Source organism: Camelus dromedarius, chromosome 6 (genome assembly GCF_036321535.1).
Source record: "Camelus dromedarius isolate mCamDro1 chromosome 6, mCamDro1.pat, whole genome shotgun sequence".
In the NCBI taxonomy this organism is placed as follows: Eukaryota; Metazoa; Chordata; class Mammalia; order Artiodactyla; family Camelidae; genus Camelus; species Camelus dromedarius.
This window is the reverse complement of record NC_087441.1, coordinates 70051813-70077932: the sequence shown is the minus strand read 5'-3', so window position 1 is coordinate 70077932 and position 26120 is coordinate 70051813. Positions and strand designations below refer to the sequence as shown.

The following is a 26120-nucleotide window of genomic DNA, read 5'->3' as shown; positions in this document are numbered from 1 at the left end:
ACAGGTTTTGTGAGATTTGCTCTTAACTGCATAAAATAGGAAGCACTTGGACTTGAATAAAATATGTATTTATTGTGTTCTTTCCAGCTACAAGCCTTCCAGCCATTTTTCATCTTTTTGAATATTCCCTACTCTGTCATCAGAGGTGAAGAATTTGCTTTGGAAGTAACCATATTCAATTATTTGAAAGATACCACTGAGGTAATATGTTAAAGGTTTTTTTCATCCATTCCATTTCAGAAAACAATGAAGAAACCCCACAGGGACTGAGTTATGTGTGTTTGGGCATCTAAGCACTTTATCCATTTCTGGGAGATTGAAAACAGCTGTACTTTGCCGGCAATTTCTTCTTGTTCACGTCGAAGGACGTCATCACCCCGTCTGAGCGTCCTCACCTTAGTTTCCCGCACAGCTTCTCTGCTTTAGCCACACCGCTTCCTTGCTGTTTCTGTGGCACATCTGTTTCTTTCCTGCCTCCCTGCAGTCTTTCCCTCGTCTTCTCCCACATTGAGAGCGTGTTGCCTCTTCTCACCGCCATTCTGTGCCCACTGTGATTGGCAAAAATTTATTCCTTTCGAGACCTGGTTTGAAACTAAGGTCTCGAAATCACCCGTTCAGTTATGGTTGTTGTCCCCGTGTTTGTACAGCGCGTTCCCCTTTGCAGGTTTTGTGTTTTGAATCATGGATCTGGTGTCTCCTTAGCCACTCAGTTCCCTGGAAGGCAGGATCAGGCTCTCTGTTTGCGTTGTGCCGAATAACAATAGTGTTAGCAAAAGGATTCTTCCCCCAGAGCAAGTTGGGATGTGTCATTAACCTTATGACCTGATAATGCCGTAATCTTCATAAGTACTATGTCTGCAGAGTAAATTGCTTCCAATTTTCTAATTTCGCTTCTTAATCGTCTCAACACGTTATAGTGTAGAGAGCAAAAGACCTGGAGTCAACGTCCAGCTCCTCCACTTACAAGCAGGTAACTTAATCCCAGTTTTACACATCGGTGTTCCTACAGGCACTCTTTTGAGAAACAGATGAGAAAATAAGTGGGAAGACAATTAATAAAATCTTAGACCCAGAGAAATGCTATTCTTCATGAGCCTGGCAACTCTGACACACTTTACAAAAATTTACAACCAACGTACGCTTTCAGGACTAATGTCTGAGTCATACTTTTCTTGAAATAATTTTAGCAGAGACTTTCAACGAGGGTAATAACACTTCATTCTGTTGGAGTCAGGTTTTTCTAATGGGACCAGTGTCCCAGGAAGACACAGTTGAGTCAGGCTGGTGGCAATACCATGACATGAAATAACCTTTCTGGGCACACCCTTACCACTCAACAGGCTTTGGAAAATAAGAGAATTTAATGTTCATGGGAGTTAAATGTTAAAATGGAACTGAGGAATGCCCTTTCCCCACGTGGCTTAAGGTAGAGTGGAAAAGCATAGGAAAGAAATGAGGCTTTTTTCTGATACCCTTTCGCCCTCTCCTCGGCTGAACGTTTCTGTCTCATCTTTCTCTAAGCTTGGACCTCACAGATTGAACCCCACTTAAAACAACGTTTTCCTGAGGAACATTTATTATGCAAAACTTTTGATGATTTTTTCTTGCAGGTTAAGGTGATCATTGAGAAAAGTGATGATTTTGATATTCTGATGGCTTCGAATGAAATCAATGCCACAGGACACCAGCAGACCGTCCTGGTTCCCAGTGAGGATGGAGCGACTGTTCTTTTCCCAGTTAGGCCAACACATCTGGGAGAAATTCCTGTCACGGTCACGGCTGTCTCACCTGCTGCTTCTGATGCCGTCACCCAAAGGCTTTTAGTGAAGGTAAGGATTTGAAGTCTAAATAAATGGAATGGAAATTCATAACTGAAAAGGAAAGAGAAGGTGGTTTTTCTCTTGGTTAAATCTATTGGCAATCTCTTTACCCTCCTGGCAATGCCTGGCAGTTTTCCATCTGAATGGAAAACTATATCCCATGTATGTTTTAGAAGTAATTGCCAATGTCTCTTTTAAATTTATAGGGTGACTAGAAAGCAGGTCAGTTACATTCACAAACTGTGGCGTTGGGATCCTGTTAAATCATGCCAAGTTGGTATGTAGATTTTGAATTTTGGAATTCCTCAGTATGGATAGAAGAGATTTTGTAGACTTTTTTTCAGAGAAGAGCGTATTCAAACAGATGGCTCAGAATAGGGGATAAGCGCTTGTGTTCTGGAGTAAGACAGCCCTGGGTTCGCATCCCTGCTCTGTCAAGGGTGCCTTTGGACAAGGTATTTTACCTCCCTCTTTGGATAATAATAGGACCCACCTCAGAGGATTTCTCAACACCTTGTCATCTCCTTTGTCATTTCCATTGCCATTCTGTGAAATATTTTGTTGAATTTAACTGGAACGTTAACATTTATCAACAGATTTGAAGCAAGAATCAAGACATGGTGGGTACTTATCTAACCACGCACAGGCCAGACTTACTATCTGCATAGAGTTCTCTGTAAACAGATGAGTAGAGACCATGTTAATTGTGTTCCTTTTCTCAACAGGCTGAAGGAATAGAAAAATCCTATTCACAATCCATCTTACTAGACTTGACGGACAGCAGGCAACAGACTTCCCTGAAAACCCTGAGTTTCTCCTTCCCTCCTCATACAGTGAGCGGTAGTGAAAGAGTTCAGATCACTGCGATTGGTAAGAATACAGTGTATCACCATCACTACTGATTTATTTGTATATAGTAATTACATTTTTTCATTGATATATAGGTATATTTTCTTACTTAGTCCTAGTAAGAAGAAGTTGCAGAAAGGTTTTTGTTGGTACCCAGTGCTGATGTCAGTAGAAAGGCGGCAAGATGTGTGTCCTGGACCAGTTCTTGTCAGTTGTCTGTGCGCGTGAAGCGCCTGGGGAGCTTGTGTGAAGGCAGATCCTGGTTTAGGAGGCCTGGGGTGGGGCCTCGGATTATGCATTTCTCACAAGCTCCCAGGTGATGCAGATGCTTCTGGTGTGCAAACCACTCTTTGAGCAGCCAGGCCAGACTAGCCTGATGCTGGAGGGAGGGGTTATTCTAAGGGCAGAGCTTCTCGACCACTGGTGAATGTCTGCACCGTCTGTGGGGCTTTGCAAACACACGAATCTCTGGATTCTGTTGTCAGTCTCCTCAGTCAGAGTTTCTGGGGCTGTGGCTGGGCTTGCATATTTTGAAAAGTTTCCATGAGTGCTTCTGATCACTGAGTGTTGAGCACTGCTGCCTGAGCGGTTCTCTGTGCAGAACACAAGTAACCTTCATGGCAGGAGCTGCGCACTGGCTGGGTCACCCTCTCCTAGTTACCTTTTGATAACCAACCTCAAAGTCCTTTCAACTGTCCAACAGAGCTTCCACGTAAGTGGTTTATTTATAGAATTGTGCTGTACACATCCCTGAAGGCCGTGTGTAGATTAAAGGCATCTAAATAGTTCGTTAGGTCTTTGAGGTGTCAGGACTGGGGGCACATTTTCAGATGTTCTTTTAAATCTCATTTGCAGGTGTAACGCTTTTCATTATAACCCACAACAACCAGTCCCTCTAGAGAGGACTTTTTGGGGAGCCTTAGATAAAATTCTTAAAAAGAATTAAATAATCTCACTACTCAGGGATGCTCAGAGATGCCTAAGCACCTCCCACAGTGATGAGCTGCTGAGTGATAGAGCAGACACATGGGTGGTTGAGGTGCACACACACACACACACACACACAGATATACCCCCCCCCCACATAACACACATACGCAAATACACACATAACACACACATACATACACATACACAGGATGGGAAGAAGCCTGGAATTGTAAATGACACCACCGCTTTTCACATTGGAATGAGTCCGCCTATGGTTATTGAAGTGCTGTGAGGTTTCATTGTAAAGCCTGATTTCAGTAATGGATTTTAAAGCTTTACCATTATATGGCAATTTATTTTTTAAAAACCTATTTGGTACTCCAGATGTGTGAATCTTAGCTTGTTGCCTCTTTGAATTTTTGAGAGTCTGTGTTCACTTTGAATATTAAAAACATAAGCTGCAGTGGTAATAATAGTTAAAAGCATAGCCTGCAGTAGTGTTTACCTCACTGCGCTAGCATCTAAAATTTAAGACATCATACGCTCACATGGCTGCAGCCTACTCACGTGAAGCTCTTCCTCTCTTTTGTGGATTCAGTTTTCTTTAGAAGCAGCTTTTCACTAGGTATCTGGACTTGGAAGGGTGTAAATTTCTAAAATAAGCCACATGATGGATATTCTGTACAGTTCAGCCATAGTGGGGTCAGAATTAGAACTCAGCCTCTATATGTGTAAAATTTTACCTGTTTTCTTGAGTCATGGTATGAGAATGTGGGTAAAGTGTGTGTTTTGTATAACTTTACATAACTGACTTTGAAAGATATTTCTAATCCCTTTTCATCCTGAGATTCTCTGAAATGCCTGAAACACTTGTTAGCTCTACTTTGTTGTTGCTGCATAGAGCACACTGAAACATACCACACCCCCTGCCCTTAGAAACGTAATTTCTCAAGAACTTGTAGTGTATTATTAAGGAAATCAGAATAAAATTCTATTTCTGTGAGGAATACTAATAATAAAACCTTTTTTTCCTATATAAGAATGATGGTTTCCTGATGATCAATTTCTGACATTTTTGTCCAAGAATGTTTTTAAAGTTCCTTTTTGCTTAGATATGCCATGTCTTTGAGCTGAAAGTCTCCTAATTTGTCACACAACCTGCAAGTTCAGTACCACTGTATCATCACTCATTTGGCCAGTTTTCCTAAAAGCTTGATGCGCAGTTTCTACTCTGCTCCAGGGAGTGGAATAACATTACTGCTTCTGGGTCCGGTGCCTTCTGCTCTCACAGGGAGTCTCTTTGCCACGAGTAGGTACAGTTATTTGAGGATTTGCTGAACATATTAAATATCTTGTGCTTTCAGGAGATATTCTTGGTTCTTCCATCAATGGCTTAGCCTCACTAATTCGGATGCCCTATGGCTGTGGTGAACAGAACATGATAAATTTTGCTCCAAATATTTATGTTTTGGATTACCTGACTAAAAAGAAACAACTGACAGAGAATTTAAGAGAAAAAGCCCTTTCATTTATGAGGCAAGGTAAGTAAGCATTTTGGAAACATACTTTTATTTGTAAAAATAATTTTGTTTTGTTTTTTCCAGCCAGAATTGACTCTAGACCATATTTCAAAATGGACAGATATTTGTCTCTATGATTGTGGGACTAGACGGGGTTGAATGTGCCAGAGATTCAAGCAGTGGGAAGCTGTCACCATCCTCCCTCAGCTCAGTGCTCAGTAATTGTCGCCAAGGTGTTCTTTGAGGAGTTCAGTCCGTTCAGTTCATTAAGGGATGTGCATTTTCATAAGGGACCTGAAAATTAAAGCCACTTAAAATCCAAGGGAATGAATGTCCACTGATTCATTCCACATTTATGGAGTATCTCTTACGGCCGGGGTCAGTTCCAGTGCTGAGGGGACAGAGGAAGTCTGGCCTTTTCTCTCAAGGAAGTTTCCGTACAGTGTACACTTGGTAAAATCTAATTATTAAAGTAAATCAGTCAATACTCTAAATAGATAAATACAAGAGCTGCTTTTTCCAACTTCAGTTAAATTTAAGCAGTGATAACAGGGGCTCTGTTTGGTATAGTGTGTGCCATGCTGGAATCAGGTGAGGTCTTTGCATATTGCCATACTGGTTATATTTAAGGAGATGAGTTAAAAATATTTTCGTAATTTAAACTCTACACCTTTTTAAGATTCCAACTTGTATGTGAAATTTAGTTCGGCTGGTTTTAGGTAGAAAGTACGTAGGAACGAGACTGGTGCTTGACATACACTCTTGGGATAGTTTAATAAAGTAAAACATTTGAGAAAATGCCACTAATTGCATATTTTATATGCTTTATCAACTGGAATGTCAGCTAATCAAATAGTAATGCTTTAAAGAGACAGAATCTGTTATATAGCTTGAACCATTTAAGCCCATTTCTTAAAAATAATTTGAGTTTCTCTCCTAGACACTTTACTTTGGGTCAGCAGATGTCCCCCAGAATGAACAGTCCAAATCCTCACTGTCTATTTTTTTTTTCCAAAAGGAGCACTAGTCCCCCAAGCCTGTCTGGGCCAGGGAGGTGTCAGACTCCAGTTTTTCAAAGCAGACCCTCCCTTGCTTGGGAGAGTTCCTCATATTTGCTGGTTGCTATGTTACCCTAAAAGGGGAAGGGAAAAGACCCCTGTTCTTGTCATGCCTGAAGGATAATACAGATGGGAGATGGAGAGCACTGGGTTGCAAAAGCATTTAAAGGATTTATTAGCAAAGGGAGAGTACACCTGCAGGAACGGGAGGCAGCCTGGTCCAAGGGAGGAAAAGCTGCGGTCTTTGTCTGCCCCTTCTCTTACACCTTCACTTGAAGGTGATCTTTTGATTTGTTGATGGCTCTTGCCCCTGGAGTGCCCAGTTATGTTTGTTCTCTTTGCACATGTCCTTACCAATGGTGCACACAGAAAAACCCATGGTGGAGAGGGGGCCAAAACCATGACGCTAATTATGTTACAGTGAGCACTGGGTCAAGTCCAGTTACGTCCTTCTCACTATCGCACAGTTGCGGATCGTGGGTTCTAACCGGTTTCTCGCTGGTGCTCATTTAAAGGGTAGTAAAGCCCCTTTATGCTGGAGGCAGACTTAACACCATCTTCCAGACCATCCTCCCTCTCCTCCACTGTATCTGCCCGGTGTCCCCACTTATCTAACTACCTAGCAGAGGATGCAGAGCAGCCAAAGGGCAGAAGAAGCACTGTTCTCTAAGTGCCGTATTGTCTTCCAAGTTGTCATCAGGCTGAAGAGCGCTGCAGCTGCAAAGTGGGCAAGTCCCACCTGGGAGAAGTGGGGCCGGTGGTCACAGCACCGGGTGGGGAGGGGAGGCAGTCGGGCCTGGGCTCTGGATCCCGCCTCCTGCTTCGGGCTGGTTTCCTGAGCTGCCTCTTTCCACCTGTAAGTCATGGGAAATAAGTACCCACTTCCTAGGGCTGTTTTGAAGCTTGAATGAAGTATTTTAACACTTCATTTAATATACAGCAAATGCCCAGTAACTGCTAGATAGAGGAGAGTGAGTTGCATCTCACTAGGGAGATAGGATCTAAAGTCAGAAAGTAAATTCTGTCCGTTCTACCTCTAAAACAAGAGTGAAATTCCACCAGGCTCTCCCTTGCAGGCTGTTTGCTCCATTCAGCCACGTCATTGCTCACCCAACACTCCAGTGGCTTCCAAAGTAGACTCTTTGCTAACGTGCTCACTCCTCTTCAATACAGTTCCACGTATTATAAAAGGGATGTTTTGATAATGTCAAAATCATGTCATTTCCTGGGTTAAAATTCTGCCATGGGTTCCTGGGCTCTGTCCTCCTCACCCAAAGCTGCCCTCCCGTGGGTCTGTCCGGCTGCATCTGGAGCGCTCCCAGCCCCACGGTGCCGAGGGCCTTTCCCCCTGTGCTGCCTTCTCCTGGGATGCTGTTCCCCCACATCCTTCCAGAGCTGGCTCTTTGTCATCCTGCAGCTGGCATTTTCCTCAAAGTGGCCTTCCCTGACCGTTTAGTACCTCTCACTTATATTACGCGAATTTATTTTCTTCATCGCACTTAACATTATTTAAAATTATCTTGTTTTTCTGTTAGCTAACTGTCAGTGAGGACTGCGTTTAATCTCTCCTCCATCGTATCACCATATGGGCCTGTCGGTGAATAGAGAAAGGTTGAAAGCTTTCTCATCAGTGTTGACTTCTTTGGGCTTTAGGTCCCATTGGTCCCATTGCGGGCACTGGGTCTAGAAGACCTCTCAAGTGCTTCCACAATGCGTGGTTATTTGTAAACACTAAAAAGGTTCTACCTGGTTCTGGCACTTTTTTTTTTTTTATCGTTTTCATTTTATTGCTCAAACACGGAACTTGAGGTGAGCCCAGACGTTTAGCAACGTGCAGGGAAGAGACTGAGGGGTGGGGACCAGCCTGGCTGAGAAGGGGAGATACTGGAAGTCTGGCACACTTTATGAGCTAGGAAGTGTGACCAGAGTTTTCAGTGTGTTACCTTTCCAGCTGGTGAAATGGCTGATGGGAGTCAGTCCATTGAGCCCCCCAAAATGCATCTTTTCGCACACTGAACTAAATTATTTTTCAGAGTAGTGGACACAAACTTCTTGGTATAATGACTTTCATTATGAAATCAGTGTCTCATTTCAGAGACTTTTTCTTTTGCTATCATATTTGCCAAGGTTTTAAAAACATACCATAGTTATTTTTAATTTTTAAGAAATTAAAGTGACTTTGGCACAAGTCATGATTGTATTATTATTATTATTTTTTTAAACTTTTTTTATTGAGTTATAGTCATTTTACAATGTTGTGTCAAATTCCAGTGTAGAGCACAATTTTTCAGTTATACATGAACATACATACATTCATTGTCACATTTTTTTTTTCGCTGTGAGCCACCACAAGATCTTGTATATATTTCCCTGTGCTTTACAGTATAATCTTGTTTATCTATTCTGCATATGCCTGTCAGTGTTTACAGATTTTGAACTCCCAGTCTATCCTTTCCCACCCCCCTCTCCCTTGGCAACCACAAGTTTGTATTCTATGTCTGTGAGTCTGTTTCTGTTCTGTATTTATGTTCTTTTTTTTTTTTTTTTTTTTTTTTTTAAGATTCCACATATGAGCGATCTCATATGGTATTTTTCTTTCTCTTTCTGGCTTACTTCACTTAGAATGACATTCTGCAGGAACATCCATGTTGCTGCAAATGGCGTTATGTTGTCATTTTTTATGGCCGAATAGTATTCCATTGTATAAACATACCACATCTTCTTTATCCAGTCATCTGTTGATGGACATTTAGGCTGTTTCCATGTCTTGGCTATTGTAAGTAGTGCTGCTATGAACATCGGGGTGCAGGTGTCTTTTTGAAGTAGGGTTCCTTCTGGATATATGCCCAGGAGCGGGATTCCTGGGTCATATGGTAAGTCTATTCCTAGCCTTTTGAGGAATCTCCATACTGTTTTCCACAGTGGCTGCACCAAACTGCATTCCCACCAGCAGTGTGGGAGGGTTCCCTTTTCTCCACAGCCTCTCCAACTTTTGTCATTTGTGGACTTTCTGGCCATTCTGACTATGACCTCATCGTAGTTTTGATTTGCATTTCTCTGATAATTAGTGATACTGAGCATTTTTTTCATGTGCCTATTGATCATTTGTATGTCTTCCTTAGAGAATTTCTTGTTTAGGTCTTCTGCCCATTTTTGGATTGGCTTGTTTTTGTTTTTTTCTTATTATGTCGTATGAGCTGCTTATATATTCTGGAGATCAAGACTTTGTCAGTTTCATTTGCAAAAATTTTCTCCCATTCTGTAGGTTGTTGTTTTGTTTTATTTACGGTTTCCTTTGCTGTGCAGAAGCTTGTAAGTTTCATTAGGTCCCATTTGTTTATTCTTGCTTTTATTTCTATTGCTTGGGTAGACTGCCCTAGGAGAACATTTTTGAGATGGGTGTGAGATAATGTTTTGCCTATATTTTCTTCTAGGAGGTTTATTGTATCTTGTCTTATGTTTAAGTGTTTGATCCATTTTGAGTTTATTTTTGTGTATGGTGTAAGGGAGTGTTCTAGCTTCATTGATTTACATGCTGCCGTCCAGTTTTCCCAACACCATTTGCTGAAGAGACTGTCTTTATTCTGTTGTATATTCTTGCCTCCTTTGTTGAAGGTTAGTTGACCAGAAGTTTGTGGGTTCATTTCTGGGCTCTCTGTTATGTTCCATTGGTCTATATGTCTGTTTTTGTACCAATACCATGCTGTTTTGATTACTGCAGCTCTGTTGTATTGTCTGTAGTCTGGGAGAGTTATTCCTCCAGCCTCTTTCTTTTTCTTCAGTAATGTTTTGGCAGTTCTAGGTCTTTTGTGGTTCCATATAAATTTTATTATGATTTGTTCTAGTTCTGTGAAATATGTCCTGGGTAATTTGATAGGGATTGCATTAAATCTGTAGATTGCCATGACTGTATTATTTAAATATAATTTATAAATAGTGCATTGTTTTCCTTAAATAATGCTTGGCCCCAGAGCCCTGTAACCTAACCCAGTCAAAACCAGTGTCTTTTGCTGTCAAAAAGAAAAATAAAACTGTCAAATGAAAACTGTTTTTGATAAGGACTGGAAATCCTAAACCTGTTAATTGGTGTTTTAAACCACTTGTTTTCCTCAAATATTTAAATTGTAGTGCCTGCAGCTCAATTTTTCAAGAGAGACTCAGACCAAACTTAGTTGAAAACATATAATGTTTTCTCTATTGGAATAAAAACAGGAAAAAAGTAGGTTTCAGAATTCTGATGCTGCATTTGGCCATCACAAGAATGGTTAGAAGCAATCGTGAAGATGCTAAAAAAAAAAGTTGGTAAAGTTCTCACTTTCTATTTCATGTCAGAGAGAGTAAGGAAGTTGATAATAAATACTTTCAGTGCAGAGAATATTTTTATCAAATTTTTCTTTTTTTAACCAGAGAAAGTGATTAAAGTCACAAGCTGCTGATTTTACTTCTTTTTTTGGTATGCAATTTGGACACTCGTGGTACACCAAGTCAAAGTATATTTAGAACATTACTTTTCTATGTGTTTCTATAAACAGTGCTTTCATCTTTATTATGATAAATGGTCATTATTTTACATTCACGGCTTTTCCAAAGAAAATTCCTGACCCAGTAAGGATATATCTTGCCTGGCCCTTTATAAACAACGGTTTATGCATCATTATTTTAATTTTAAGAAGTGTCCGTTAATTCTGATTATACTGTTACTTTCCAACTCAAGAGCTATTCATAAAGCTTTGAACTTAAAGGAAATCCTCATATTTAATTCCTCATAAACCATAAACCATGTTTTCACCTTTCTCACCTATCACGATGAAAAGCCTCCAATTTAGGTGGCAACACTGGAACACTGCGTTGTTGTCATGTAGTGAACGGCTGAGCTAGCAATGTCCATTTCTTTTATGGAACTGGATGATTTGGAGAAGAAACAGCTGAGGGTTCCTCTAACCATGCATGGCTGGCTTACGATGAGGAAGGAAGCCTCCCAGGAGACCCACAGGGAGAGTTGTATAAGCCCCTCGCTCAGGTCTGAGTCCCTCCTTGTGTTGCTCAGAGAGCAGAGCTGGAGGTTGGGATTTTCAGTCTCATCTAAGCTAGCTCAAGAAATGCACTCCATACCTGGAGGCTGTCTGCGAGCCCTCCCGCTCCGCTGGGCTGGCTGCCCAGTGGGAGAACTGTGCTGGTTGTGGGTATTAACGGTGACTCTTGGAGGTCAGCCACCTGAGGGGTAATTTCCATGAGCACTGATCTCATCTCTGTGATCTCATCTCTCTGACCGGTTTTACAATAACTCACACTTGGAACTGAAGTTGCTGATGTGATTCAGGGCCTTGAGAGCACTTGGTCCTTTCTTCGGGGTTGGTCCATCTTCCCACAGAAGCACCTCCTCTGGGGATGGAGGGCCCTGGAGCTCAACAACTTCGCTTCTATTTTTTCCCTTCCCCTCCCCTCCCTGCCTCTATCAGATTGAGTTCACAGTTAAACTCTGCTACCTGGTGGATTTAGTCCTTAATTGGAAATTAAGGGCAAATGTCTTGGACTCTTTTGCTCATTTCCTTTGTGGACATTAGAAAATTACTCTGCTTTTCTGTGATCCTTAACGAGCTCTGACAAAAGAAGAGATTATAAATTGAGTTTTTTTTAAGGTTATATGAAAACTAAAACATGTTAGAGTGAACTAAGATCATGTTAATAGTGCCTGCCATTTAATTCTTTTCCATTCTTGTTTATTTTTTGAATCTGTAGAATGTTAACATGCTTCCAAAAGTCAAACTTATTTTAAAATGTGTATCCAAAGGGGTATCTCTCCCTCTCGGATCCTTTCTCTCTGCCCTTTGTGTAACTTTCTGCATAAGTTTCTAGTTTCTCCCTCTCTTCCTCTCTCAGCAGAAATTAACATGTTTTCTTATTTTCTCTTTTTTGTACACAAAAGATACTATACTGTGTGTGCTATTTTAGGCTTTGCCTTTTTCATTTAATGATATATCCAAGAAATAGCTCTGCATGAGTTCAGAAAGATAGTCCTCATTCCTTTTTCACAGCTGCATAGTATTCCACTGTATACTCGTACCACAGTTTATTCAACCAGTCTCCAATTTAGGGGCATTTAGGTAGTTTACAAATATTTTTGCAGTTATGAATAATGTTGCCATCATTTTTGTCATGTTGGAAGTATATCAAATGTATACGTGTTTTTGTCATGTTGGAGGTGTATCTTCAGGTTAGATCCTTAGAAGTGGGATTATTGGGTCAAAAGTTGTAGACATTTTCCTACATAGGAGCTGTACTATTTGGAATTCCCTTTAGCAGTGGATGAGTACTGGTTTCCTTATAGCCTCCCCAGCATACTGTATGGTCTAGCTTTTGAGTCTTTGCTAATGCGGTGGGTGAGAAATGGTATCTCAATATGTAGTTTTAATTTGTGTTTCACCTGTTATGAAGTTAAGTTGAGCATTTTCTCCTACCTTAATGCCTGTCTTTCTGTCTTTGTTTTTTGTAAAATGCCCATACTTGTCTTTTGTCCATTTTTTTCTCTTTATAATATTTTTTCTTTTCCCCTAAATTAAAAAAAAAATTTTTATATAATCTATATGCAGAGACATTGTATTAATATATATATAAACATATATATAAAATCTATATAATATTAATATTAGGGAGATTAGCCATTTATCTGTCTTACATAGTTGCAAATATTTTCGCCTGATTTGTCATCTGTCTTTCAACTTTGCTTATAGTGTTTTGCCGTGGAAAAGTTTAAAATAAAATTTATGTAGTCAATTTTTTTTCTTAAAAATTGGATGGTTAGAAAGTCTTTTTCTACACCCATGTTATGGAGTGATACCTATTGTTTACTGACTGTGTAAAAGGTACTGAGTGAAGGACTTCTCACATATTAATCATTGAAAGAGACAGGTGGGCCAGGGCAGGTGCCTACCTTCAGTGCCTACCAGCCGTATGACCTTGCACATGGTGTATTCTGAGCTCCAGTCTCTTCATCTCTAGAAAGGGAATAAATAGCTTCTACCTCATAGAGTTGTGAGAGTCACTTGAGTTCATACTGGAAAAGGGCTTTGACCATTTCCTGACACATAGTGTTGGATAAAGGTTGGCTATTTAAGTTTGTGCCATGATATTTCTGTTTTAAACATAAAGGTGATAACCCAACACCCCATTCTTCAAATTAAGAAAATTCTGTCACCACTTAAATGCTGCTTATATTTCTTTAACCACTGGTCTTAAAGATCCACCATGAAACAGGGTCTTGTTTTTTGTCCATTTTGTCTCATTGTAGCTTAAGTCAGATACTCAGATCTGCGGTTTCTGGTGGAAGGGCCGAAGGAGAAAAGTTTGGGACATGACAAGAGCAGATGCACTGTAATTTTAAACTATTAATGCTCATGTTTTGTTAGTCAAATATGAATAATTAATTACAGTTATTGATGCCTCTAAAATGTGGTATTCATACAGTAAATTTTTTTTTTTTGTTACTAGAGTTTATTAGGGATTGAATTCAACGTTTTACAAATAATCATGGTGCCAGGTGCTCCATGGCTGGGCTGCAGGGTGCATTCTGTGTGCACTCACCTCCTGTGGTGGAATCCTGTAGTTTGCAGGAAGAATTCTTGGTGATCAGAGAATCACTGATAAAGCCTTGAGTTGGAAATGTTTTTGCTCCTGCTTATGCTTGCTTTTTAATGATAAATTAAATTTTAATTTCATTTTATTTTCATTTCAGTTTTAGCAGGTTAGTTTGTTGAGATTGTCTGGTGAATCTTTCAGTCTTTGGCCTGTGACTTCCCAGTCACTGGACTTTGAGATCTGCATGCATTTTTTTGCAAATATGAAGCATCTGCTCATTTGCAACCATCTTTGCAGATATGAAGCATCTGCTTTTATTAAAGCAGATACAAGTGCCTTAACCCCCTCCCCAATTTAGTTCTGTAGTGAGATTTCATTACCACCACCATGTTCCTTTTTTTTAGTGAGAACTTGGAGTTGATGTTTGAGCAGACTAGTTGGTTTTTGGGTTTACCTCAGTTGGCCATAACCAAAAAATTCTAGAGCCATTGTCTTAGATTATTTAGCAACTTTCTCCTCTCTGTTGCTCGCCTAAGAATAAAAAGTATTTTTACTTCCTATTTTAGCCTTAAACTTTAATTATGGTACTATAGCTAGCATTTTTCTTAGGTCACATTTAAAACCATTGTAGTTAGCTCTGCGGCGTTAAGTACTCTGCCTTTAATTTACTTGCTTTGGAATGGCTAGAATAGTTGTCTATGTTGTATTCTTCTGAATTTATTCTAATTTGGGGATATTGCAGTTCTTATTTTATGCATTCTGCTTGAAAAGTCTTAATGTTTTTGATCTCCCACAACACATAATACAGAAAACATTCAATATTAGTTGATTCAATGCCTTCTTTCCCATTCTCTGCCCATGTTTCCCCATATGATGTCATGATTAGAAACTTCCATTCATTGCAAGTTGATACATTAATTACCCATTTTGATGTCTTCAGGTTACCAGAGAGAACTTCTCTATCAGAGGGAAGATGGCTCTTTCAGTGCTTTTGGGGATGATGACCCTTCTGGGAGCACGTGGTAAGTGTTTTTGCTAATGGAACAGATCCATGGCACAGAACGGGCTCTCACTAGGTCACGATGGCCATGAAATTGACAGATGTGTCTGTGTATCAACTTGGAAGCTGCTTTTCCCATACTCTGGCTTTGAAAGAGATTCTCCTTTTAAAAAATGGTTTTAAAACCCTAATAAATCAGATGTTTTTATTTAGTGAAGATAAGTCATAAATTCTCTTTTTTTTGATGGGAAAAGCTGCAATAAAATACTTCATGATGATGGTGCAGCTGGCAAGAAAAATTGGTTAGAAATACAGGGTGATTGTGACATAGTTCTTTTTTTAATCAGACACAGTCAACACGAACTGTGTTAATTCAGTGTAGTTTCTTTAAGGTTACTTTTTGTGAAAAACACAGTAATGGAATTAAGTCATGAACTTCCAGAGTTTGCTCCACATAAAATCTCTCTGTGGCTGATTTTGGATGATTAGTCTCCTTGTAACCTTCAACTTCATTTTTCACTCAGAAAAAGACTAATCGTATCAGTAGGGTTAGACAAGGTGTGTGGTGGTAATAACAACCCTCTAAATCTCAGTGGTTAATTATCCGAAGTTTCTCTTGGGCTCATGCTGCAGTTCCATTGTGAATCAGCAGGGGGGGGCGGCAGTCTTTGTTTCAGCCACCATCTCACCATCTCACCATCTCACCAGAGGCCCCAGGCTTGCTGCTGCCTGGGGACCGAAGGCTGGCGTATCCAGCGCTGGCAGTTAGCAGCTTCAGCCTGGGTGTAATATTTCTTATCACTTTATCATGATCAGAGCTGGTCCCATGGCCATGCCTAACTTCAAGAGGGCAAGAAAGCAAATTCTGCATACTCCAAGTGGGAGAGGACTGCATAATGTTGCATATTAGTAATGTTCACCACACTCAGTCGTTTACAGGGTGAAACAGATCTGCTTCACATTTTCTTTTGGCACGAGTCAGGCTATAGATCCATAAATAGAATGGATATAGATCCAGAAATAAGTCTCAGGGTTTTATTGTGTGATGTTCTTTGCGCCTCAGTATTGAGTGTTCGTAGCAGAGATTGGCACACTTTTTCTGTAAATGTCAGATAGTGAATACGTTAGGCACTGCAGACCACGTAGAGTCTAATGCATATTCTTCCCCCTCCCTTCCACTCTCTCTCTCTCTCTTTCCTTCTCTCTTTAAAAACCATTCTTGGGTGTAGGGTTGGGGGTTGGGGAGGGGGAGGCACATATAAACACACGGTGGGCTGTGTTTGGCCCACAGGCTGTAATGTGCTGATTCCTGTCCTGTAGGAAAAAAAATGTCCATTTCCTCTACTTCAAAGTATGACAATTTGATTGTGAACTATGTATACTTCATCCACTGCTTCAGGGTTGAACAAAGTATGTAATGAGATCTTCCTTGGTAAATACCGGGAGTTGTCCAAAGATAAATAACCTTGGACAGTTTTTTTAACTCTGAGTATCCAGTTCTCAACCTATAAAATAATGCAGCAGGCTTAGATGGCTTCTGCGTTCTTTTCCAATGCTGATACTTTGTGAGTTGGCGGGGAATTTCCTGGCCATTGTAAGTGGAAACCACACCCACTGGCCCAGCTGAGTTGTTTACTTTGTTGTCTCTTTGTCATCTGTCTTCTCTTTGTTCTTTCTTCAGGGATTTGTCCTTTGGTGAATCTTCTGATGGGGAAAAAAGTCTTGTTACTGTTGACGTTTTCTTGCTCAGTGTAACTTGGAGGTCTTTATAAAGTATATTTTATGTAATTTCCCACCCCTTTTCACCAAGGTTGTCAGCTTTTGTTTTGCGATGTTTCCTTGAAGCTGATCCTTACATAGACATTGATCAGAACGTGTTACACAGAACATACACTTGGCTCAAAGGACATCAAAAGTCGAGTGGTGAATTTTGGGAACCTGGAAGAGTGATCCACAGTGAACTTCAAGGTGGCAATAAAAGTCCACTAACTCTTACGGCTTATATTGTGACTTCTCTCCTGGGCTATAAAAAGTATCAGGTATTTAATCTGTAATTTAATAAATAATGGGTAGAAAATCACAAGGAAGGTAGATCTGATGGGTCAAATATGCAACCGGAAATGGAGAGTTTTGCGGTTTTACATCACATTCGAAGTCTTGAATTTGAGTTCTCTTGCGCTTTGCATTTGTGGGCACGTTCCAAAATCTAAGAATAAAAGCATTGACCCAGTCTTTCAGAATAACTGAGAGAATTCTAAAAATATGTCCTAATGTAAATGATGTTACTAGTGTGAAAAGTCAATACATATTTTATCACTGGGAAGTTAACTTCTTAGGGGAGAGAAAATTCTTCCAAATTTCGGTTGTGAAGGATTGTTTTATTTCTAAAATATCATGGGGCAATTATAATGTCTGCTAATTTAGTAAAAAAAAAAAGTACACCCACACTCTAAAAAGTGTCTGGAGTGGGCATGGATGTCTGGGTGAAAACAAGTGAGCATGGAAAGTTACGCTAGTGAGCTTAATTTTGCCCCAGAGCTGTCCCAGTGATTGACGCCTTTACTGCTTCGCGCAGACTGCAATTGATCAAAAACAGCCGTTCTCTATATTAGGCTCCTGCTGTTTTCCCAGCCCATTACTGGGCACATAGAAGATAAACTTTCAACTGAATTTAGAGCTTCAACACCTGAGATCAAATATGAGAAGCATCCTTCTCAGGCTGTGTTTAATGCTCTCTTCTTATTTCATGATAGTCAATTGGAGGAATACTGGCAAATACTTCGTAGTTTTTATTCCCTCTAAGGAATGGTGCTATTTGCATATAAAACCTGAAAAGTGGTGTTATTTTCAAAATGCAAGGCAGATCTTTAAATGTCTGTGATCATCAATGGTTCCCATTGCCTAGGACAAAGTCAGGTGCTTAACAGACACTGAAATTATTTTTTGAATGAAAGTTTGAAAATGCTTTTTATTTAAATATGTGGTAATGGGTTATTTTGAATAGTAGAATATATATATTTTTTCTTTCCAGCCTAATATTGATGTGCAGGAGTCTGTCAACTTTTTGGAGTCTGAATTTGATAGAGGAATTCCAGACAATTACACGCTGGCTCTTGTAACTTATGCGCTGTCATCTGTGGGGAGCCCTAAAGCCAAGGAAGCTTTGAATATGCTGACGGGGAGAGCAGAACAAGAAGGTAACGCGGGGACCCGTTACGCGTCATGAAACATGTACGTGATGGGAGCAGGTTTTGTAAACCAGATAGATACGAAGCGGATTTCGTACGAAGCGGATTTCATTCACATCTTTTGAATGGGATGAGAATGAAAGGTCAGAGTGGGTGTGATGTGCCCATCCGCTGCCACTCTCCCCAAGAGTTTTCCAGAGAATTTTGGTCTTGGGGAGTTTCTTTCTTTTAGATATTTCTGCCCTCTGTCAGTTACCCTGTGAGTTGTCTGTTGTCACTTCTGGTTTGGTGGCCTTCGGCGGTCACTAAGGCCGTGGGTTTTAGAGAGACTTCGGCTCAAGTTCTGGCTCTGTCACTTAGCTTTACGAGCTTCAGTTTCCCTAACTGTAAAATGGGAATAACACCTATTTTCGGGTTGCTGTGAGGATGAGAGGATGAAATGAGATAATGTGCAGGGACTGCCACATAGCAGGTGTTCAGAAATGTGAATTAAAATGTTAATCAATTTTAATAATGCAATGCAAGTGCTAATTAATTTTATTAATGGAAATGCAAATGCCAAAAGAATGCTGTGAGGTGGGTGTATAATTTTATAACAGTTTGGGGATGGGGACTGCTTATGGGCCACAACAGGACAAGTGTAGATGGTGTTACTTCCCAAATGGCCTCTGTGGTCAGAGACCCAGGTGTGTGTGTGTGTGTGTGTGTGTGTGTGTGTGTGTGTGTGTGTGTTGAGGGGGATTGGTGGGCAGAAATAATTTTAGGTAATGTTGGCTGATTCACAGCTCTTGTAATTCAAGAAAGGGTAACTGTGGAAAATATTTAGAGACTTCTGAGACTGTAAGAAGTATTGCCTTGTTATTAGCAGTAATTTAGATTAAATCCTCAGTACCCAGTGCAGTGCTGGAGATGAGAAGATGATTGCACAGAAGCTGAAGTAGGCCTTGGCATTTCTGCTTCTCTGCTTGGCTAAGCGGTAGTTATTTCACATTCCACCCAAGTGTAGTCATCTTCTGAGCACTAATACTTGAGAGAGAGAAGGGTGTACGGACTAGGGTGTCCCTCAGGGGGCTAGCGGGAATATCTCTAGGAAGCTCATAGAGTTGTCCAGTGTTCCTCATTTTTTTCCTGGGGTCTTGGATTTTGAACCTATAACACCAACTTTCATTTAATGAAAAAAAGGAGACTTTCCCAGAACACTAGAGCTGGTTAATGGCAGACTCCCAGAACAGGATTCTTTCCAGTATGTCCTAAAATATTTTGGGATGATCTGGAATATAGTTATTTTTTTTAAATTTATAGTTGTTTGGTCTTAGCCAAACATATGGAATTTCTCTTGGGGAAACATTTCCATCAAAATGTCCTCAAATATAAGTAATAGGAAAAGGATGAAAATTTATATGTTGTAATAGTTTAAAAGGGGATATGTAACTACATGTTGGTGTGTGTATGGATATACATATATTTGCTTGGCATAAATATACACATATATAGAGATATATTTTTTTTATGCTGGTCAAGGAGATCTTGGACCAATGTAGGAGTGTTTAATGGTATAAAATGTAATTTTTCTGTAGTTGGTCAGACTGTTACTACTTTTCTCTTGCAGGAGGCATGCAATTCTGGGTGTCATCAGTGTCCAAACTTTCTGAATCCTGGCAGCCAAGCTCCCTGGATATTGAAGTTGCGGCGTACGCACTGCTGTCACACTTCCTGCAGCATCAGGCTGCCGAGGGAGTCCCAATTATGAGGTGGCTCAGCGCACAAAGAAATAGCTTGGGAGGTTTTTCATCTACCCAGGTTAGTGATGATCGCTTTAAATTTCTTTAACTATATGTATATTTATATGTGTATATACTATATGTATATATATAAAATTAACTAACTAGTTAACTAACTATATATATATTACAAATCAAATGTTTAAGTTGCTAATTTTAATTTTTTCTCATCACTGATATAAACATCATATCTGATATTTACTTGGGATAAACTGGTTCCCTGTCTTATTAGCCATTTTTCATCCGTGATACCTGTTGCGGTAGGAGTTCAGTTTCATTCAGCAGATGTTTTCTGAGCCTTTCCTGTACTCCAGGTCAATCAGATGCAAAGATGAGTCGAGGAGAGTTCACTCCCAAGGAAGGTGGATGGTTGTGTAGAGGTGTCCTAAACAAAACTGAAGTTCACGCTTTGGAGACCTTGATAGATACTCACATGCACACACTTTTTTCTTTTCTCAACAGGACACCATTGTGGCCTTGAAGGCCCTGTCTGAATCTGCAGCCCTCATGAACACAGAAAGGACAAACCTCCAAGTGACTGTGATTGGGCCCAGCTCACCGAGTCCTGTAAAGTTTCTGATTGACACACAGAACCGCTTCCTCCTCCAGACGGCAGAGGTGGGGACAAGGGGTGGTTGGTGATCTGAATTTCTGTGTAGATGGTTCCTTCTGCTGGAATAGGGCTTTGTTTCCATTCTGTTGATTTCAACAAGGACTTGTTCCCAGCCCTGTTCTGGAGGAAGGAATGTCCTTTGGTTGAATATGCTGAGCGGGGGGGGGGGGGGGGGGGGGTTTGAGAACTTTGGAAAGATTGGGAAAAGCAGAAAACATGGGCCTTGTCTTATTGGGAAAGGAATGAACACCTGCTGAGTTCCTGTTCTTGGCAGGCCCTGTGCTGGATTTCCTTGTATGTACTATTGCATTTACTTCTTAAACTGACACTAGGAAGTAAGCACTTTTATCCCCAAGGTACACATGATAAAACTAAGGTGAAGAGAGTTTAAGTAACTTGCTCAAGATCATGTTACTAGTCACAGCAGAACCAGGATTTGAACCCACGAAATCAAAGACCATGTTCTTTTTGGCTGCACCACATGTCCTCTTAAGAGAATTAATGAAACCAGTAGTAGAATTCTTTCTTTCAAATGGAATAAAGGACTACTCTAGAACCTAACTTATTCCCTTGGTTAACCTTGTAGGAAGTTGAAGGTAATGGATAACTTCAGGACTAGAAACTAAGGAGGAGGGGTGACGGCAAAGGACAAGGAAGGACTAACGTTGGACTAGTCAGTGATGATGTCCCACTGCATTCTCAGGAAGGCCAGGGGCTTTGATGCTGAGGGAGGCGTGAGGAGGGAAATGGCTTCTGTTTCTTTTCTTTCATGCTTCGGCCCCTGCAGAAGGGCAGACCTGTCCACAGCACGAGTGTGTCCTTCCTCGGCCTTCCCCTCCCTTATCCGGTTGACCCATCAGTTTTGACATGTGAGGGTGTGTTGTAAACTTCTTAGAGCTTTGCAGTGCCGATTTCTTAAGACTCCCAGGGAGGGGTAACGGTGGTCTCTTGTGCTGGTTGGAAGGACCTCGATATGGACAGTTGGCCTTATTCACTTTTTTCCCACTTCATTCAGCTTGCTGTGGTGCAGCCAATGGCAGTTAATATTTCCGCAAGTGGTTTTGGATTTGCTATTTGTCAGGTATGTAATCATGTTTGTTTTTGTTTTGTTAACTGTGAATTGCTGTAATAATTCTTTGGTTTGAGGCACTGCTCAATCTTTAACTTACATAATGTAAAATTGTTAATGACTAATTTCTATGACTTAGGCAAGATAAATCACTCTCTTTAATAAAAGGAGTTAGATTACTAGCTAGTGAGTAGACGGCAACTATATGGTTTGATAATCCTTTGGAAGAAATTATTCTTGTGTATTATACATTTTTTGAAGTGAGAATTAAAATCCTCCAATATGATTCATATGAATTGTTGGGAAATCTCGCCTTTTTTTGTTAAAATACAGCTCAGAAATTGTGACACTTGGTAGAGTTTCTACTGTGACTTGATGAATAGCGTTTTACTTAAAATTTCTTAATGTTCATCTAAAAAAATAAAGGTTAACATGATATTACAAGTAATTGACTTGAAGATAGGAAATGTGCCCCTTTGATGTAAAATTTTATATTATGGTAAATAAAGCAAGTAGAGCATGATGTGTTCAGTGCTCTAGTGTAGGAAGGAAATCTGAAGAAATTGACCCTTTATGGTGTAACTGGGCTGGAGTAAAATGGAAGCAGTAGGTAAAATCCTGAATGGAAGTTATTATACTTGATACATGAAAATCATAGGGACTTACCATGTTCTTGGGACACAAAATAATATGTAACAGTGCCGAAAAAGATCATTTGCTTCGTTAGAAAAAAATCCAAACAAACCTTGAAAGATTTACTGAGAAAGTTAAAAAAGGCTGTTATAGAGAAGAGGCGCTTTTTCAAAAACCAGTACAACTGTTCTAGTTGGGGGAACAGAAACACTTTAGCAAAGTAGGGCACATAGTCAGGTATAATTTGGAAGCTTCCAAATAATGTGGATTATTTTGTATGATACTCAAAACACAGTAAATGTCTTTTAAAAACCAAGGAAAAATCCTAGTTAAAAGGAACAGTATTCAAAGTGTTCAATGAAAAGGTCAGAAAGAGTGAATAATTGGTGTTGATCTTTACTGACAAAGACCACGTGAAAACTGTCACTCCCGCGCTGTCTTTCAATGCAAAGAGTAAATCCAAAAGTAAACACACTGGATATTTTTAGATACAATTGAAAAATTATGTATCCTTAAACCACCATATCACTTGGAATTCATTCTTTATAAGCCAAATGTAGATAAATAACTGAATCCATACAATTTTTATTTGAGGTTTGAAGGACACTGCAGTAAATATGGTACCTACTGGTCAGCACACTCACCAGTCCCGTGTCTGCACCTACATGCAGAAGACAAAGGGAGGGACCACTAGGCACTTCTCGTAATGGAGAAGAAAACTGCCAAAATGCTGGTCGCCTGGGAATAGGTACTGACATTTCCTTTAGTTGATATTTTTGTAAGTGCTCTAGGAAAAAGGAGGGCAAAGAAACTCAGGTTTGCAGTCAGAGTTCACCTCTTTTGGGTGATGGAAAGCAATCTACTGGAAATAAACTGCAAGATCTCTTGAAGTTCTCTGAGTGAGCAGTTGATCTCTACTATGGGCCAAATGTAAACTCTTAACACTTAGTTGTAGCTGGATGTTAATTGTGGCCCAGGGGACAAACCTCGTAGTTGTGCTTATTTCCTGATGAGATTGGTCTCTAAAGGACAATTGCACGTCACAGGAAAGGGGGTAATGAAAATCACAGAGGCTGTCTCTCCAGTTTGATGAGAGACTCCAAGAATACTCCAAGAAGATCCTACAATTTTCATTGTAGCTTAGGAAAAGTTGGAGAATGTCCAGACTGAGATATTCCAGATGATGAAGAGAATGAAGGATTATATGATCTAGGTGAGGCACAATCAAAAATTGGAACTCTTAGGTTTGAAAGATGAAGGCTTAGAGAGGGGTTTTTAAAGTATGTAAATCCACAGTGGATGCTGAATGTTGAGTTCTGAGGCATGTGTGTGTGAGAGAGAGACAGATTTAAGTATAAGTGAAAGAAAATACAGTATTACATAGTAATAGTGAGGCTTATGAATCTTGGTATCAAAGAAAGCGGAAGAGGTAAAGAATTTAAATAGTGCACTCCCAAGCTTCTGATCTTAGGATCTCTGAGAAAAACACTGGCCCTCACACTGCCCCCCACTGTCCCCACAGCACCATTCAAATTGGTGTTGCTGAAAAAGACCCAATTGACTTGAAATCCATCGTGTATTTCATTATCTTTGGAAAGCATTTTATGATCAAAAAGAATCCTTAGCAGTTGAACAAGTTTCTGTTCAACCAAGGATCTTGGATGAAGACATGTTGATTTATCTTACTGATAGTTTGTAAGGTTCCAGTTTCTGAAAAATGACTCCAGTTGGGCAGCGGAACTTAGGAATTAGTGGATGCTTTCAAGAGAGTTGGCAGTAGTTTCATTTCTACCCTCAAGGGAATGGTTCACATTCTTTGAAAAAGCAATAACCATCAATATCATTCACGATGGTCTAGGATACTTGGAATGTTATGTAACAATTTCTCAATTTAAAAATCATTATTTATAAACGTTCATAATTATATTTGTTGATTATGATACTTACTTAGTAAAACTAATTTTTTTCTAGGTTGAAGATTACAAATTTAGTTGGGTTTGTCCTGAAGAGAATCATTACATAATATTTAGAATGTATAACGAAGGCAGTTTATTGCTACTAATTTATTATTTATACTAAATTGTTATTTATTGCAGCTTAATATTATTTATAATGTGAAAGAGTCTGGATCTTCTAGAGTCCGAAAATCGATCCAAGATCAAGAAGCCTTTGATTTAGATGTTGCTATAAAAGATAATGAAGATGATATCAATCACTTGGATTTGAATGTGTGCACAAGGTTGGTATCTAAGTCCCTCCTCCTCCTCTTTCTCCTTAAAAAATTAGCTTTGAAGATTTGATTAAATATATGTTGTTATTTATAATGTAATTACATATATACAGTTATCTAACTATATCAATATAAGGAGTTACATTTAAGAAAGATTTCAGTTATGTGTTACATTTCAGATTACAGACTAGAAGTACTGCTAATTATATTTAAGCATTTATTTCTCAACATGTCCAGATTATTTACAGGTTTTCCTTGTATTTATAACAAGTTTGAATAGAGAAGTTTTATAAAATTCAAGTTTATAAAAGCTTTAAATTCACAAATCATGTTTAATACTCCAAAGTTGGTTATTTCTTTCTGTTGGTCATTTTCCTGTTAAATAATTATATCAGGTTCATATTTAACCTTAATAAAAGCATGCAAATTCAGTGAAGAGAATAGTTTTTTTAGATACAGTGAAAATATTCCAGTTTAAAAGGTCCTCATGTTGGGAAATTAGGCTCTTCCACCTTCTGGGAGTACTTGCTGAGGTGACTTAAATTTGGTCTGTGTCCCGAGCATCTGAGGATCTTATTAAGTCATAAGGAAAAGGCGTCCACCTCAAGACTGCTGACTTCACAGATTCAGGGTCTTGCTCATTCTACTGCACACCCAAGTTTGAGAGCAACCCCTTCAGAAAGTTCTCGAATCAAGAGGCTTTACAGTTTCTTCCTTATCAGTCTGTCCTCTTACCTCTGCATGATTTGGTGTTAAGCTGGGTGTTCCTGCAAGATGTGCTGACACTGAGGAGCTGCTACCTGCCCTTGTTAAGTGTCCCTAGTGTTTGGTTGAACTTGGGCTGTCGATGGGCTAGAAATCATGGCTGTGGTCCTGAGCTGCCAGATGCTCTCAAGGTCATCTCTGGGCATTCCTCCAGGGGGTCAACCTTTTTAGCCACTGCCTGAACCCAACCTCCTCCATTATTGCTACCATCTGGACTATCTTGGGCCTTCTTGTTCCTGATTTTGGTATGAAATGTCACATGTGTTTGCCCCCTCCCTGACCTTATTGGGCATTTTGGACCAGCCGCACGGGGTTATCAGAATCTCTGCGGTGGCTTCCTTTCCAGCTGAGAAGAAAGTAGGACTCCCATTATACTTTACTAAGTTTGCAACTGGGCTGTGTTCCAGAACAACAATATCAAGTTATTATTATTGTTGTAAACAACAACCACCTACATTTATCACAGACTCACTTGCCAGGCCTGGTACCAGGCGCCCGCGCGCCCGTCTCATTCAGCCCTTACAAGTACCTCTATGAAGTAGGTGCTAGTACTATCCCTGCTTTTCTCAGTCACTCCTTCAGTCACTCATTCACTCAGTAATACTGGTTGAGACTCCCTTAAGTGCCAGGCACAGGGCCAGGATTCGGAATATAAATGTTCAGCCAAAAAGACAGAGATGTCCTCATGGAACTTACTATTTGGAAGGGGAGACAGAAATTAATAAACCTAAATCCTGACGCCAGCGTAAAATTCCAGTTTGGGAAAAGGCACAAAAGAAGAGTCTTACGGTGCCCTGAGAGGGAGTTTACCTGTTGGAAAGGTCACGTGAAGACACAGAAGAGGGAAATCAGGTGCGACTGAGATTCAGACCACGACGGGGCCTCATTCCGTGCAGGGGTGCATGCCAAGAGGTGGGATTCCGAATCTGAATCCAGAATCAGGAGTCAGATGGGACAGTAAACTTTGCTAGGTAGAGGATGTCTGTGTCTTTTTTGTCTTCTTTTTTTGGAGGATCTGGAGAAGAGAAGTGTTTTCATGTCAGGTGAGGGGTTTTATAAAAAAGGATTCAGATGCTGCTACTAGTTTTC

General features: G+C 40.0%; 1 protein-coding gene across 3 annotated transcripts in view; it reads left to right on the top strand.

Moving 5' to 3' along the window:
• CD109 (CD109 molecule) overlaps window positions 1-26120 on the top strand; it is a 113798-nt gene that overhangs the window by 71121 nt on the left and 16557 nt on the right. For all 3 annotated transcript variants that reach the window (XM_064486943.1, XM_064486944.1, XM_064486942.1), the window contains exons 20-30: window positions 88-201; window positions 1611-1829; window positions 2546-2690; window positions 4964-5140; window positions 14693-14774; window positions 16563-16791; window positions 17784-17949; window positions 19550-19740; window positions 20184-20339; window positions 21350-21415; window positions 24133-24275. In XM_064486943.1, the coding sequence (XP_064343013.1) occupies window positions 88-201; window positions 1611-1829; window positions 2546-2690; window positions 4964-5140; window positions 14693-14774; window positions 16563-16791; window positions 17784-17949; window positions 19550-19740; window positions 20184-20339; window positions 21350-21415; window positions 24133-24275 (1688 nt within the window). The remainder of the gene's footprint in view (window positions 1-87; window positions 202-1610; window positions 1830-2545; window positions 2691-4963; window positions 5141-14692; window positions 14775-16562; window positions 16792-17783; window positions 17950-19549; window positions 19741-20183; window positions 20340-21349; window positions 21416-24132; window positions 24276-26120) is intronic.